The sequence below is a fragment of the Chiloscyllium plagiosum genome, unplaced genomic scaffold (genome assembly GCF_037043375.1).
Source record: "Chiloscyllium plagiosum isolate Xiang-an unplaced genomic scaffold, Cpla_swu_hap1 HiC_scaffold_13, whole genome shotgun sequence".
NCBI lineage: Eukaryota > Metazoa > Chordata > Chondrichthyes > Orectolobiformes > Hemiscylliidae > Chiloscyllium > Chiloscyllium plagiosum.
This window is the reverse complement of record NW_028270151.1, coordinates 60,007,701-60,023,308: the sequence shown is the minus strand read 5'-3', so window position 1 is coordinate 60,023,308 and position 15,608 is coordinate 60,007,701. Positions and strand designations below refer to the sequence as shown.

The 15,608-nt window shown below is 39.9% G+C and overlaps 1 protein-coding gene across 2 annotated transcripts in view; it reads left to right on the top strand.

The window, feature by feature from the left end:
* The window catches only part of schip1 (schwannomin interacting protein 1), an 842,409-nt gene that overhangs the window by 780,355 nt on the left and 46,446 nt on the right, over positions 1-15,608 (top strand). For both annotated transcript variants that reach the window (XM_043702129.2, XM_043702130.2), the window contains one exon: positions 6,823-6,941. In XM_043702129.2, the coding sequence (XP_043558064.1) occupies positions 6,823-6,941 (119 nt within the window). The remainder of the gene's footprint in view (positions 1-6,822; positions 6,942-15,608) is intronic.

Sequence of the window (15,608 nt, the reverse complement as noted above, 5' to 3'; positions counted from 1 at the left end):
TTCCCTCAAGTCCCCTCCACTTCTCTTTTGAAATCATCGATTAATCTTGACTTCACTACACTCATAGAAGCGAACAGGTCACTTATAGCAGGTCAGTACAACTCAGTGAATAAAAACAGTTCTTCCTTGAATTTTCCCTGCAACTCTTGCACAACATTTTAAACATGTACCCTGGTTCTTGTGTCATTAGTTGTTTTTCCTTATCTGCCTTATTTGAATCTGTCATTATCTTGTACACCTCAATCAAAATCCACTGTTTTACTCCAACGAGCCCCCACTTCACCAACCTAACCTTGCAGCTGAGCCTCAGATTAGCTTTTGTGCTCAAGTCTCTGGAGTGGAACTTGAAGGAAGAGTGCTATATAATGGAGCCACAGCTGACATACGAAAATCAGTAAACAAATTATTTTTTCCTCATCTATCAAGGGACAATGTTAATTGCTCCAACAGCAAACATACTGGTGCCACTGATCTCCAAATGTGCAGGATACACTGAATTTTAGTATTGTAGCTTAAGTTCACAAATAGGCTGTGACTCGAATCTTTTTTAAACCGATTACCTTTTTGTATCAGAAATTCCAGGAATTGAAAGCGTTCAGTAAAGATTTACAAGGTTGTTGCCAGGATTGGAGGGTTTGAGCTATAGGGAGAGGCTGAATATGCTGCGGTGTCAAGCTGAGGGGTGACCATATAGAAATTTATAGACTCATGACGGGATTGGATAGGATGAAGAGCCAAAGTATGTTCCACGGAGTAAAGGCGTCCAAAACTAAAGGGCATATGTTTAATGTGAGAGGGGAAAGTCTGAAAAGATATCTAAGGGGCAACGTTTTCATGCGAAGGGTGGTTTGTGTATGGAATAAGCTGCCTGAGGAAGTAGTGGAGATGGGTATAATTACAACACTTTAAAAGGCATCCAGATGAGTCCATTAATAGAAAGGGTTTAGAGGGATATGAGGCAAATGCTGGCAAATAGGACTAGATTAATTTAGGATATCTGGTCGGTATGATTGAGTTGGTCCAAAGGGTCTGTTTGCCTGCTTTGCAGCTCTCTGACTCTGGTTATTTCTGTTTGTACGTTGTGGATTGTACTCAGAAAGATGATGAGAGTTTGATTTTAAGCAGGGGTTCTGAGGATGCAAAGTGCTTTTTCAGGGGCAAAAGTGGAAGCACAATTGTTAGCAGCCATTGGAGAGAAAAGTGGATGAATATGTTGAGGACAATATTAGAATGATAAGCAGATGGGAATGAGTATCTTTACACGAGCTGAGATCGGATGACAGGCCAAATGGTGGCCTCCTGTGATGTTTCAAAAAAATAATAGAATTATGCAAGGAAGCATTGTAAAGAGGCTATCCACATCTCAAACTGCTGCTTTCTGCAATCTGTTTACACTGCATACTTTGTGGTATCCCTTTATCTCCAGATGGAAATCTTTGCACCAAAGACCTGATCCCTGGAGCTTGGTAACAGGTGAAATTCCAAACAATTCATCCATTCACATATCTCCATGCAAATTCAAGTCTGCAATCTTCCAGACACCGTTCTTCCCCACTTTCTCTTCTCTTTCCTGCTCGCACACAACTGACTGACGTTTGTGATTATGTTCAGTCACAACAACTGTGAATCCCCAAGACAAACCTCATCATTTCTAACTTACAAGAAAGAATGTGTCATCTTTCATCTCATTTTTGCTCAAAATCTACTTTGAATGTTTACTATTGTTTGATTCACAAATGTTTCTAAATTGTTGTTTATTAATTGCACCAGTGGTCCACACATTTTCAGTTAATTGGTTTGGGGTGGTATTTTCCTTGTGAATATTTGGGGATTAGAGCCTCCTCCTGGAGCATATTTTTAAGCACAAATTTTATAAAATTTATCTGTAAAAGATCCATATTTTCAAATTTTATATCCTGATATCTCATTTCTCTTGAAATTGAGAAGTTACAATTTGGTAGCTTAATTTGATGTTGGAAAGATTTTTTGAATTATCTAAATGTGATTCGTGAACTTCATATTTATTGCAACATAACTAATGCATTGCATGTTCCATATTAGGCCTTAAATTTCCAAGGAGCAACAACAACACTGCACTGTGGTGTCCTCTTCATGCCACTCACCATCCTGACTTAGAAATATATCACAGTTCCCTCCGTATTGCTGGGTGAAAATCCTGGAATCTCCTCCCTCATAGCATTGTGGACTTACCAAAATCAGGAAGACAGTTCATGACGACTTTCTGAAGGGTATTGAAGGATGGGTAACATATGTTGGCCCAACCAGCAACCCACTCCCATCCCACAAATGAATTTTAAAAAAAATAATCAAGTCATCAAAGTCGAGATAGCGATATGTCCAAATTTGAATCCATTTCAAAATATTTACCAATTTGTATCCTCTGAAAGAATTGAATTGAGAGCCCAATCTGGGCCAGTGGTCTTCTCTGCAATTCAAGTATTATGATTCACATTCTGTCCAAAGTTTGCATAGTCTCAAATAGAACATTTGTGTTCTGCATCCTCTTGATAAGAACCTGGTTAGAGCAGAGGGAACATATGCAATGAGGGCAAACAGCTTTTGAGTGAGGGAGGTTCTGTGGTTTTAATCATAGAATTGAATCATAGAATCCCTACAATGTGAAGCAGGCCATTCAGCCCATCAAGTCCATGCCAACCTTCTGGGAGCATCCCACCCAAACTCGCCCCTACCCTAACCATGTAACCCTGCATTTCCCATGGCTAATTCACCTAGCCTTCATATTCCTGGACACTATGGGCAATTTAGCATGGCTAATCCACCTTACTTGCACATCTTTGACTGTGGAGCTCCACACAGACAGTTGCCTGATGCTAGAATCGAACTTGGGTCCCTGGCATTATGTGGCAGCTGTGCTACCCACTGAACCACTATGCCACCCCTTAATGCTACTTTGGGAGTCAAAAGCATTCCACTATGTCAGCTGCTGACACAATAGATTCTTTTTTAATAACTGTTCAACAGACCAACTATGAAAGGCTTTAGCTTGGAACTCCATGGATCCAATTCACTTAGCATCCCATTATCTGTACTTTAATCACTATTTCAACTATACTTAAACTGCTATTCTGACATGTTACCGATAAAATGCACCACTTGTCATTAAAAATAAATGAAATTATAATGCCTGAAAATACCTTTAACTTTAGTTGATGAAGGATGGAGAAGTTGAGAACATGGTGAGGGTATTTTCTGAAGGTTATCTAGTATTAGCCCTTTTTGAGAAGATTTGTAGCTCAGGTTGATGATATGGATGTAAATTAGCTCACTGATGTTTTCAGACGTTTTGTTGCCATGACGAGGTAACATCATCAGTGAGAGCCTCTGGTGAAGTGCTACTGGTATATCCTGCCTCTCTACTTATATGTCTTGGTTTCTTAAGGTTGGTGATGTCATTTCTGGTTTGTCTTCAAGGGAAGGTAGATAGGATCTAAATGGATGTATTTATTGATGGAGCTCTGGTTAGAATGCCATCATTCTAATAGAAATGGCATCACCCACTTTAAGAAACCAAGACCTATAAATAGAGAGGCAGGACATACCACCAGCACTTCACCAGAGACTCTCATTGATGATTTTTCCTAGTCATGGTGACAAAACGTTGGAAAACAAATCTTTAAGCTCAGTGAGCTAACTTATATCCAGATTATCTAGTATTTCAGAGAAGCTTTTTTGAAAATACAATGGAAACAATTTTAAGAGATGTGGAATGATTGCAATTTATGATCTAGTTGATAAATGCTCAACAGACATTGAACAAAATGCTAGTGCCATGTTTCAGCAAATGCAAAATAAATTTGTTGTTCTTCCTGATTAAATCATAGCGCACGTCATTAATTTAAATGTACAGATTGACATTTTTCTAACATAGCATTTAAAATTTGATAATAGGAACAGCTCTTGGCAAACTCCATGTAAACATTTAATATACCGTCTTTTGAAACGGTAGCATGGTGGACAAATCTAAGATTTTGGGAAAGTTAAGGGACAATTGATCCAAGGTGCCTTAGGAAACAGAATATTTCTTATATTGTAGCTTGGACATTTTGGTAATATTCAAGCAGAGATTGGAAACAAATTAGAGGAATAATTTGCTGGGTTTTTTTAGCCACTTTGTCAATCTCCCAAATTTCCACAATATTTGGCCCATATCAGAAGTAAAAGGACACAGATTTGAATAAGTGTCAGTAGCATGTTATCACTGTTTCGTTTCCTAGCCTCTCCTCTGACTCAGTGATGATACATTAGCAATGTTTGTCTCATTTTCACTCAGTGGTAAGCATGCCAAGTGTCAGTATCATGGAGAAGGTTTTAACTAAATTTGAAGAGGAATTTTGTGGAATTTTCTGTGGAATTTTAAGAGGATCGTTACTTCCTCCTCTTCCTCCTTACACCCCCGCCACCATGACAGGTGGGCAGGGAGATGAGAGTTAGCAGCTCAAAAATGACCAACCCAGGCCCCTATCTACCTCCCCAGTGAGTATGCTTCTGGTTGAGCAACATCAGGCAGCTAACCTTCTCTCCCGAAGAAGGCCCATCGTGTAATTGTTTTAATGAGACCACGTACCACACTTTCAAGTCCATTTTAAAGTTAAAAAGCCAGGGGCCAGATTTCCCAGCACTCAGAAAACCTGGCAGCTGGGTGGAGGTGAGAGTATCTGATCCAACAGTTAACAGCCTTGTTAGTGCTGCTTTTATTCCAGTAAGGTCAAGAGAGCTCCTCTGTGCTCTTGCCCACCACGCCTCTTCAACCAAAACCAATCTGTTTCCTCCCCGATCAAACCACACATCTGATCTATTCATCCATATGCTCAGGGTCATTAGCACCTATAGCTAATGGGCGGCACGGTGGCACAGTGGTTAGCACTGCTGCCTCGAAGCGCCAGAGACCCGGGTTCAATTCCCGACTCAGCTGACTGACAGTGTGGAGTTTGCACGTTCTCCCCGTGTCTGCGTGGGTTTCCTCCGGGTGCTCCGGTTTCCTCCCACAGTCCAAAGATGTGCAGGTTAGGTAAATTGGCCATACTAAATTGCCCGTAGTGTTAGGTAAGGGGTAAATGTAGGGGTATGGGTGGGTTTCGCTTCGGCGGGTCGGTGTGGACTTGTTGGGCCGAAGGGCCTGTTTCCACACTGTAATCTAATCTAATCTAATCTAATCTAATCTAATCTAACAATCCACCTCAGTGAAATGCACTGACATGCCAAGGAATGCATTCAGGTTTCTGTTGAGAACATTTTAAAAATTTAATCTATTTTTCTAGTCCTCCTCTTTTGATTAGTTATTATACACATCTGGAGCAGGTGGGACTTGAACCAGGGCCTTCGTCTATAACATGCAGCGAGCAGCTGCGTCTGGATACATTAAATAAGTAACAGATGTATTTTACTCTGGCCAAAAGATTTTATCCGCTCATTCACGGTGCAAATGAGAATGAAACATTGTGTCTTTATCAAGTGTTAGGAATGTCCAAGCTTTGAGAGATTACACCTATATGATAGTGCATGTTGTGTTCATCATTGGTCAGGTACCCAACAAAGGAAGGAGACATTCTCCCGATAGTTTGTTTACAAGCAGCCACTTCACACAATCATGTTTCTTTCCCTGTCATTGCCACAATGTCTACATTGCACGCTACCAGCAATCTCTGTAATAAAAAAAACTCCTGTAGTGACAAATATACACTGTAACTTTGGCTCTAGATGGTTGTGACATTCCCAGGGTGAAAAAACAGTGTAGCAAGGCCATTCATCCGTCTCAATCATCAACACACGAGAGGCGATTTGAAGGCTTGATTCAGGCGTCCAGATTGATCTTGAAATTGTCCTGCAATAGATAATCTAGATAATCTAAAAATTTATTCAGAATGGTTGATGGGTCCTAGACAGTAAAAGAAGAATATCATGTGTGTTCTTTTTAGTTTATTAATTACAGTTTGGAAACATGATTGTAGGCCAGATATTTTTCCATGTTTAAATTTCCTGGAGCTGCTGATCCCACTCTGCTGAAGTTCAACTTTTCTAGAACACAACTGTAATTGGTGTTAAACCTGCTTTAAAACTAAATGCAACTGGTACATTTATAGGTACAGCCTTTCATGTTCCTGCCAGTTTTTTCCTGGCATACTTTGACATGGCCACTGTTAGTATTATCCTCCGATTGACTAATGTGGATTGACAGGCTGTGTAGAAATATGGTCAATACTAAGGTGCACATGTGTGCAAATATCACATTTAAAATATGTATAATTGGTTCATAGAACTATAATATGACATTTCTATCTTCTATTTGTAATCCATTATTATATTGATAATGCTACCAACTGTTAAGGTATAATGTTTGACAGCTCTGTGACGAGGTATTACAGCACAATGCAACCACAAAAAGGTGGTGATGTAGAAGGAGCTTGATCTGTAGCAATGATAAAATAGATATTTTAATAATGAACTCATAATAAGCTAATTCAAAAGAGTTGTGTTATAGCTGCCAATCCACAATATGGTAACAGAAATGTAGACTTGGTGACAACATCAACCAACTATTATCAACACTCTTGGTAAAGTGGCTAGTCTTGAGGTACAAGCAATGTAAAATACTCAGGAAGAAATAAACCAGCAGATTATTAATCCACTATGTGCATTAGGTATTGTAGTCAGGAGTTAACAAGTTTGTATCTAGTTTACATAATAAAAAGTTCCATGATGATAATAACTTAAACAAAGAAATCGTATTTGCCGTCTCACTACATTTCATGTTCCTGATTTACCTTCCTATTTAATTTGCAGGCCCAAAAAAATGAGAGAGAATCAATCCGACAGAAGTTGGCGCTGGGCAGTTTCTTTGATGATGGCCCAGGAATTTACACCAGCTGTAGCAAGAGTGGCAAACCCAGCCTGTCTTCACGGTAAGTGTTAGAAATGACGGTTTGCATCTGGAGGATTATTGAAGAGCACTTGCATTGCTGATTTTGGAGTGTAATGATTTCATGGACTCATTTTTGGAGGAGAATGAATCAATATTTCACTTACCGATGTAATTTTCTGCCATCTGTTGATTGAAATTCAATTTGTAGTAACTATTTTTTGCCTTTCAAATTTCAGTGAGTTCCATTCCTATTCCTTTTCATAATACATCTTAAATTATAAACATATTTTCTCTTTGGTTTACATCTCTTACACTTTGATGCAAGTAACCATGACTACTTAAAGTTCAAGCCAATGACTAAGTTTTTTGTTATTTTCCCTCAGTGACGTATGGTTTGAGCTTTTGTTTTTAACCATGTAAGGATAAATTCATGTTTAATCTAGAAAACAGTACCTTCAACAAAACAACAATCCCTCTGTATCAGATTACTGCCTGCCTTGGTTATGTGCTGCAGTCCCATGTTGTTGTGCCACCATAGTCTTACCAGACCATAGAGGCTGCTCTCTGATTAGAAAGAAGCGACTGGTGGTGATTTAACCCGAGGGCCACCAGACGTCAGGCAAGGACAAGGTTGAGAAGGAGAGTCCTTCATGGTAACCTCAAACTGGTGATGGGAATTAAACCCATGCTGTTGGCATCACACTGCTCTGTAAACCAACAATCCAGCCAACTGAGCTACAGGGAGGCTTAACCCCCAACCTACTGACTTAAGGAACAGTGCCATCATTCAGCCAGACTAAGCCATGAAAGGTTGTAAAAGTTTTTTTTAAAAAAAGAAGAATTTGTAGTCATCAGGTAATTGCATGACTTGGTGTGGATATTTGTAAGTCCCAGCATTGTAAGGAGAAAACAGGCAAAGAGAAGAATGAAGGTCCACCAGTTGAAATGATAGCAAAGAATGGCCTTGCTCATCTCTCCTCTCATAACTGATCATTGCATTGTTCCTTTCAGTCTTTCTGACAAATGATCATTATATGTTTATTGCGCAATTTTTGTCTCTTGTTCCTTTTAGGACAAAGAACAAAAAGTTACCTTTATATTCTATCATCATTTTTGCCAGTTCAGCCTGATGCAATGATTTCCATTCCCAATAATTGGTCAAATAGTTGACATTAATGTACCAGTGTGAAAAAACTGACAGCCTGGTTGTATAGTGACTCAAAATCTCAAAGTTCTTTGGCTGGAAATGCTATCATTACACATTTAATGACACATTGTCATCTGGACAATGTAAAAGTTATTTGTAGTGTTTGTCTTCTGTGCCCTTCAAAACTACATTGTAGCTATAAGAATTTTAAAGATGCAGAAATTCCAACATCATTGAACATCTTGGAGCCAGTAAACTTTAAAGCATTTGTGATACTCCATATCTGACATCACAGGTCTTGGCGAAACAGATAAAACTATACTTAGACTCAGTTAGGGCACTGAGCTTCTCTTGGGGGGAGAAAACGTGACCTGCAGCTTGTAATTCAAGTTGGTGACTCACCACTCTCCTTCACCAAAAATGTATTGTTGACTCAAGATAATGTCAAAAATTGAAGTGCCCATTTTTACTTCAGGCGAAGTAGTTACTCGGAGCAGGCTTTAAAGATGATGATTTTACCCAGAAGCCCCAGATTCCAGCAAATACTGTTTGAAAAGGAAAGCTGATTTGAAGGCAATGGTATTCAAATTGATTTGAAAATTACAAAGCATCCAGGAGTCCAGTGCAGCTGAATGCATATTTTTCAGGTGGTGTTAAAAATGCTCAAGCATCTCACAGTCAAATTTGTGACTCTACCAGAACCTGACGGTATCAACGTCATAAGTGATAGGCACTCATTTTTGTGTTTTCAGACAAAATATTATTAGCACAAAACCCGATGATGGTATCACAAGCAGTGAAAAAATATTCTTCAATACATTTCTACTTCCATGCAGCTTATATACAGAGAACCCTGTATCTTTTTTTAAGGTGGTATTTTTCATCTGTGTTAAGTCTCCTATATATGCTTCACATACTTTCATGGCTGAATATCAAATATAATCCTCACAAAAATCTGCAACAAAGCAGCCTTGGGTGCATTTCCCTCTGTTCATTTTACCATAAATAGAAGCATTAAGCATTTGCTTGATGTATTTTAATAATGGAAGGCTGAGAATGATTCTCCATTTCCTGAAGTATCACCAGTCATGAACATATCTACCACCATTGCCATCATGAAGTAACAGAGAGGGATGTTGGAGGTAATTTAGAAAATATAAATATAGCTTTTCAATTGGCTTTTGATTAAGTACTTCATAACAGACACATTTGGAATTAGGTAGTCTTATAGGGATGATAGTGACTTGGCTATACTGTATATAATTGCCTGGGTGATGGATGGAGTAATTAATACTTGATGGATGTTTTACTGACTGGAGAGAAGTATGAACATCAGTAAGCTTCACACAAGCAGTTGGGAGAAAGCATGTTCTGAGAGACAGCCAGAACAATTGTGAGTTTCTTGGATTTGGGAGTACGTGCAAATTCGGTACAGAGCAAAAGAGATACTTTTAGCTGTTGTGGTTTATTGGACTATACAGTAATCAGGGCAAAAGAGTAATCAATATTATTTGATGTTAAAGATCTTCCAAATATTGAATTTAAAGTTACCAGTCATGGCAGAAGAGTTCAAAGCAATGGTGTGTTCTTCCTACTCCAAGTCAAAAGACACAAACCTTTCAAGTGCCTGGCAACAACACCTGAGCAGGAAGTGTCTCCAGCTGCAGATCCTGGAAGCCTGAGTTTCGGAGCTGAAGTGGAAGCTGGGGCCACTATGGAGCAGTGCGAGGTGAAAGTATCATGGGTTATATGAATAGAGAGGTGGTCAGACCCTAGGCTAAGACTCCTCTGGAAGGGAAGGAATGGGTGACCATCAGGCAAAGCAGGAGGATGAGGTAGGCAGTGCAGAAATCTCCATGGTTATTTCTCAAAACAGATATACTGCTTTAGATTCTGGTGAGGACAATGGTCTCTCAGGGGATGCAGCAATTGCCAAATTTGTTGCGTAATAGTTGGCTCTGTTGCACAGGGAGAAGTGAAAACTTTTGACAATACAGTAGCCATAGGAGATTCAACTTAAGACATTTCTGTGGCTGCAAACGCGACACCAGGTTGGAATTTGCCTCCCCAAAGATGCCTCAGAATAAGTACAGTACATTCTGGAAGAGGAGTGGTCATGGTACACACTGGTACAAATGTGGTAGTTTTAAAAAAAAAAGGCATGAGGTCCTAAAAGCAGAATATAGGGAGTTAGGAAGTAAATTGAAAAGTAGGACCTCAAAGGTAGTAATCTCAAGATTACTTCCAGTGCCAAGTGCTAGTCAGAGTAGAATAACAGCTTATATCAGATGAACATATGGCTGAAGAGATGATATGAGGGGAGGTTTGAGATACCTGCAGTGCTGGGACCAGTTCTGGATGAGGTAGCACAAGTACAAACAGGTTACACCTGGGCAGGACTGGACTGATTCCTTGAGGAAGTATATGCTAGAGTGGTTGGGAGGCTTTAAACTAAAATGGCAGAGAGATGGGAACCTATGCAAGGAGTCCAAAGAAAGAGAATGCTGATTAAGAACAAAAGACAGAAAGAGGAATAAGAAAAGTGATAGGCAGAGAAATCAAGAGCCAGGATCAAACAGGGTCACAATGAAATGGGACAAGTAATATTAAAAAGACAAGCCTTAAGGCTTTATCCCTTAATACACAGAGCGTTCACAATAAACTGGCTAAATTAGTCACGCAAACAGATCAAAATTGGTAAGATGCAGGATTACGGAGATATGGCTGCAAGTTGACCAGGGAACTGTACATCCAGGGGATATTCAGTATTTCGGAAGGACAGTCTAAAAGAAAAAAGTAGTGGGGTTGCATTGCTTGTTGAAGTGGATATGTCTTGCATTACTCGACTCTTCAGTATGACCACTAACTTCCAAATGGAATATTAGACCATTAATGGACTACATTATTTAGGTAAATTATATAGTCCAAGATTTTGAATTATTTGTGATTTGGAGGTGCCAGTGTTGGACTGGGGTGGGCAAAGTTAAAAATCACACAACGCCAGGTAATAGTCCAACATGTTTATTTGGAGGCACTAGCTTTTGAAGCACTGCTTCTTCACCAGGTGGTTGTGTACAAAAACTGTGACCTGATTTTTTAAAAATTCCAGTTCAAGAGCACAATGAGGTCTTTCCTAGCTCCACAAATGCAATCACCTGATGAAGAAGGAGCGCTTCGAAAGCTGGTGCCTCGAAATAAACCTGTTGGACTATAACCTGGTTTTAAATTAGATTAGATTACTTACAGTGCAAACAGGCCCTTCAGCCCAACAAATCCACACCGAGCCTCCAAAGAGCAACCCACCCAGACCCATTCCCCTACATTTAACCGTTCACCTAACACTACGGGCAAATTAGCACAGCCAATTCACCTAACTTGCATATCTTTAGACTGTTGCCTGAGGTGGGAATTGAACCACTGTGCCACCGTGCGGTGTTGTGTGATTTTTAACTTCGAATTATTTGGTGCGAGACATCCCTTGCTTTTACAGTTTAAATTTTATTATTCAGAACTGTTACAAAAGAATCATTAAAATGTTGATTTAGTAGTATATTGGCAGTTATATATAACTAGAATCAGTAGTCCTTGGCTAGTTTCTTAAACTTTGGATTATTAAAACCATGTTCTGCAACTCAGCTGGAGTTTAATAATCCCTTTTAATGAGGTGACATGGAAACATTAAGGATTGTAAAGGGGCTTGATAGGGTAAATGTTGAGAAGATGTTTCGCCTCATGGAAGAGTCTAGGACCAGCAGACATTATTTCAGAATAAAGTGGCACTGATTTAAGACTGAGGTGAGGAGGAATTTCTTCTCTTGGGGGATTGAGAGCCTTTGGAACTCCAAGCCAAAGAGAGAGCTGTGTGGGCAGAGTCCTTCTGTATATTTAATCCCGAGATATATAGATTCTTGATCATCAAGGGGATCAAGGGCTATGGGGAAATCACAGGACAGTGGATATGAGGAATGTCAGAGCAGCCCTGATCCTATCAAATGACAGAGCAGGCTGAAGGCCTGGAAAGCCTACTCCTCTTCTGATTTCTAATGGTCATATGATCTAATGTTTTCAGTGGTCTAGTTTCTCTGTTCTCACATTTGTTTGTTGCATTTTGGCATACAACATCTGATTTAAAATCTAAAAATAAAATAGAAAGACAACGATGGAACATTTTGTCCAATTAGCATAATATAAAATCAGTCATAAAATGGACCAGGCAAGAACAGATACCTAGGACAAATATTGCAGAAGTTTATACAGCAAGTACACACAACACTTCTATTTATTTGTTCTGGAGAATACTTTTTCGTACATAATTCTTTGCATTTCTGTATTTGTATCTAAAAGATTAATCCACAATTGCATTCCAAAGCATTAAACATCTGCTGCTGTCTGTCATGACCTTTCAGTCAGTAACTGTCATTCTGGCATGTATACAAACAACGTGACCTGATTTTAAAAATCCAGTGCAGGAGCACAAAGTTGAGGCCTTTCCTAGCTCCACAAAAGCAACCCAGGACAAAGTACCCAGCTAGATGGGATACTTGGGCTGATGTTCCCTGAGATTTGTCCAGGCCAGTCCAGAATGAGTGAGGAGGCAGCCTGGATGCAAGATTTGCTTCAGATCGCTGGCACTGTGTGAAAGTTTTTTTTTAAAAAAATACAACATAAAACACCTGATCAGCCCGCACACTCTCATTCCCACCACTTTACCCATGCTGCCAAATCATGCCATTGCATGAGTCCTAACAAAGCCCCTTTGTGGCAACCAGAGATTTGCTTGGTTTTAATAATAAAGTTACAAATCAGTAGCACAGATAATTAATACATTTGTAATGTAATTTAAACCAGAATTGTCTGTAACTCTTCATTTACCCCTCAAATGGCCAGATGTCCATATATGTAAAATTCTAGTAAAACCAGGCAGTTTGTCCCTCACTACACTTCCTGTGTAACAAGAATAATTAAAGCACATTGAGCATTCAATTGGAGATAAGTTAATTAAATCAGAAACCACAAACCATCATAATTTATTAGGTGAATGTTTCATCATTCCAGACAATGCTGTTTGTTTTCTGACTGATAGGTGATATTATGATCCATAACAAATGTGTCACTGCTTAGTTACACAGTAGTAGTGGACTTTGTAACTCCTTTCAGTAACTATTAGCAAACAGTTATTCTGTGAAGGCACAAACAATGTTGTTGGAGATACTCCATATTATTAATTTTACAAAGTATAATGGAAGTAAAAGGTAATGCACAGAATCTGATATGGAATGAGCAACATGGACTGTGGCAATATCAGACAGGAGCCCAAGGAGACCAATCTCCACATCAGGAGCGTCTTGCTCCAGTTTTCTACCTTTGATAAACAGTGGCAGTGCTAGGTTGCCAATTAAGAGGGTTAGTCCTTGTTAAACATCTTGTGAACAGCCCAGCATACCTTATTATGTTCAGCTTCCTCTTTGAATAAAGGTGCCAAATAAGCAAGTCACTGAGAAAACTCAACATGGAAATCAGAGTGGGTCCCTGATGAATTCAGCTGGCCGCTTGTTTCGAAGGACCTCTGTGTGGGACAACAACATGTTAGCGTGCACACCATGTCCACAAACATTGGCATTCAATAATGTTTAACACACCATAGAAATAACTTATACTCGTGAACAATACAGCTGGTGATTCCCAAGTCTGTACTGCTCAACTTTGTCAAAGTTCAAGGAATCTCTGAGACATGGAGAAGTTTGTTCCTTGAAGACATGAGGTAAAATGCTTAAATGTAGGTTTAGCCCCAGTGCATTTCTTTGCAAACTCTCACCCTTATGAGGCATCTCAAACCATGGCATTTAAATTGAGTATGGAATTCAAGTGAGAGGGATATGCTATTTCCTGACTGAAAATATATTTTGTCCCAACAACATAACTTCTGATGGAATTAGCCTCAACTAAATCTCTGAAATTAGAAAATAATCAAATCTCACCAATTGGTCCTTTGTTCCAAAGTGCTTAGCAGTAAACCTGGGCAGCACTGCTGCCTCACAGTGCCAGACACCCGGATTCAATTCCTGACTCAGGCAACTGACTGTGTGGAGTTTGCACATTCTCCCCGTGTCTGTGTGGGTTTCCTCTGGGTGCTCCGGTTTCCTCCCACAGTCCAAAGAGTGCGGGTCAGGTGAATTGGCCATGCTAAATTGCCCATAGAGTTACGTTAAAGGGGCAAATGTAGGGGTATGGGTGGGTTGCGCTACGGCGGGTCGGTGTGGACTTGTTGGGCCAAAGGGCCTGTTTCCACACTGTAAGTAATCTAATCTAAAAAAAACCTCCAGGGATGATGGTGGGAAGGTGGGTGGTCAAATCTGAGAAATATACACTCCAAGTGTTTCCAGTTTAAGGATTTTAGTGATGCAATGGAATCCAAGTCATTGCTTTTTTTAAATATATACCTTTAGGCAGGATTTCCCAAGAAAATAAGAAAGGCCAGGTGAAGCATTTACAGCACTAAAATGAGACGATCTGTCCATCACATTCTTCCCCCTCCCCCCACTGCCAACAATCTGATATCTCCAGCCAAATCCTTCAGTCTCTCTTCCCCACCTTAACCATTGGAGAACCAGTTTCCATGCAGTTAGGGCACCATACCCCTCCTCCACCTCAATCACCCAGAAGTCTTAGAGCCTGTAGCTCTCTAAAATTGTCAATTTGCTGCTTAAGTGAATAACTGACATTGCAGATCTACCTCTTTTTAAATAATGGCCAAATTTTTACTGACTTTAAAATCATAATGACCAGAAAATCCACAGTCACAGCTTCACATTGTTTGATACCTTGGGACAGTTGAAAGTTGTTAGGCAAATTGATCTTTCCACTTTTAACTAGCCTATATAACTAAAGACATTTTCAGATTATTGGAAAGAGTGAGTATGAATGATTAAAGTATGGCTTTTGTGAATGGTGTAATAACCATAGGGAAAGGGGTCAATCCACCACAGCACAGGAGAGATATTTAGGAAGGTAAGTTGTTAATAAAACTGTTCACCAAAGGATTCAGGAAGCAAATAGCTTTGAAGTAAACAGCTAGGATTGTTAATGTGTTAGTGTAAGCAGTTAGTGTAAGCTTAGCTGGGTTAGTTTTTTCCCCCTTTAAAAGCGTGAAGGAGAGGAACCCGAGGCACTACACGGGTAGTGCCTCCCACCCGCCCTCCTCCTCTAACCTAATAATAACATCTGTTGTGGCAAGCAGGTAAGTGCTGAATTTTGCTTGTATTATTTAGACACAGTTTTTGTTTAAACAGTTAGCTTTAGAGGGATGGCAGTGAAGGCAGTGCAATGTTCCTCCTGCAACATGTATGAGGTGAGGGATGCCATCGACGTCCCTGCCGATTACACTTGCAGGAAGTGCACCCATCTCCAGCTCCTCCAAGACCGTGTTAGGGAACTGGAGCTGGAGTTGGATGAACTTCGGATCATTCGGGAGGCAGAGGGGGTCATAGATCAGAGTTATAGGGAAGTAGTAACTCCAAAGATGGCAGATAGATGGGTTACAGTGAGGGGGACTGGGAGGAA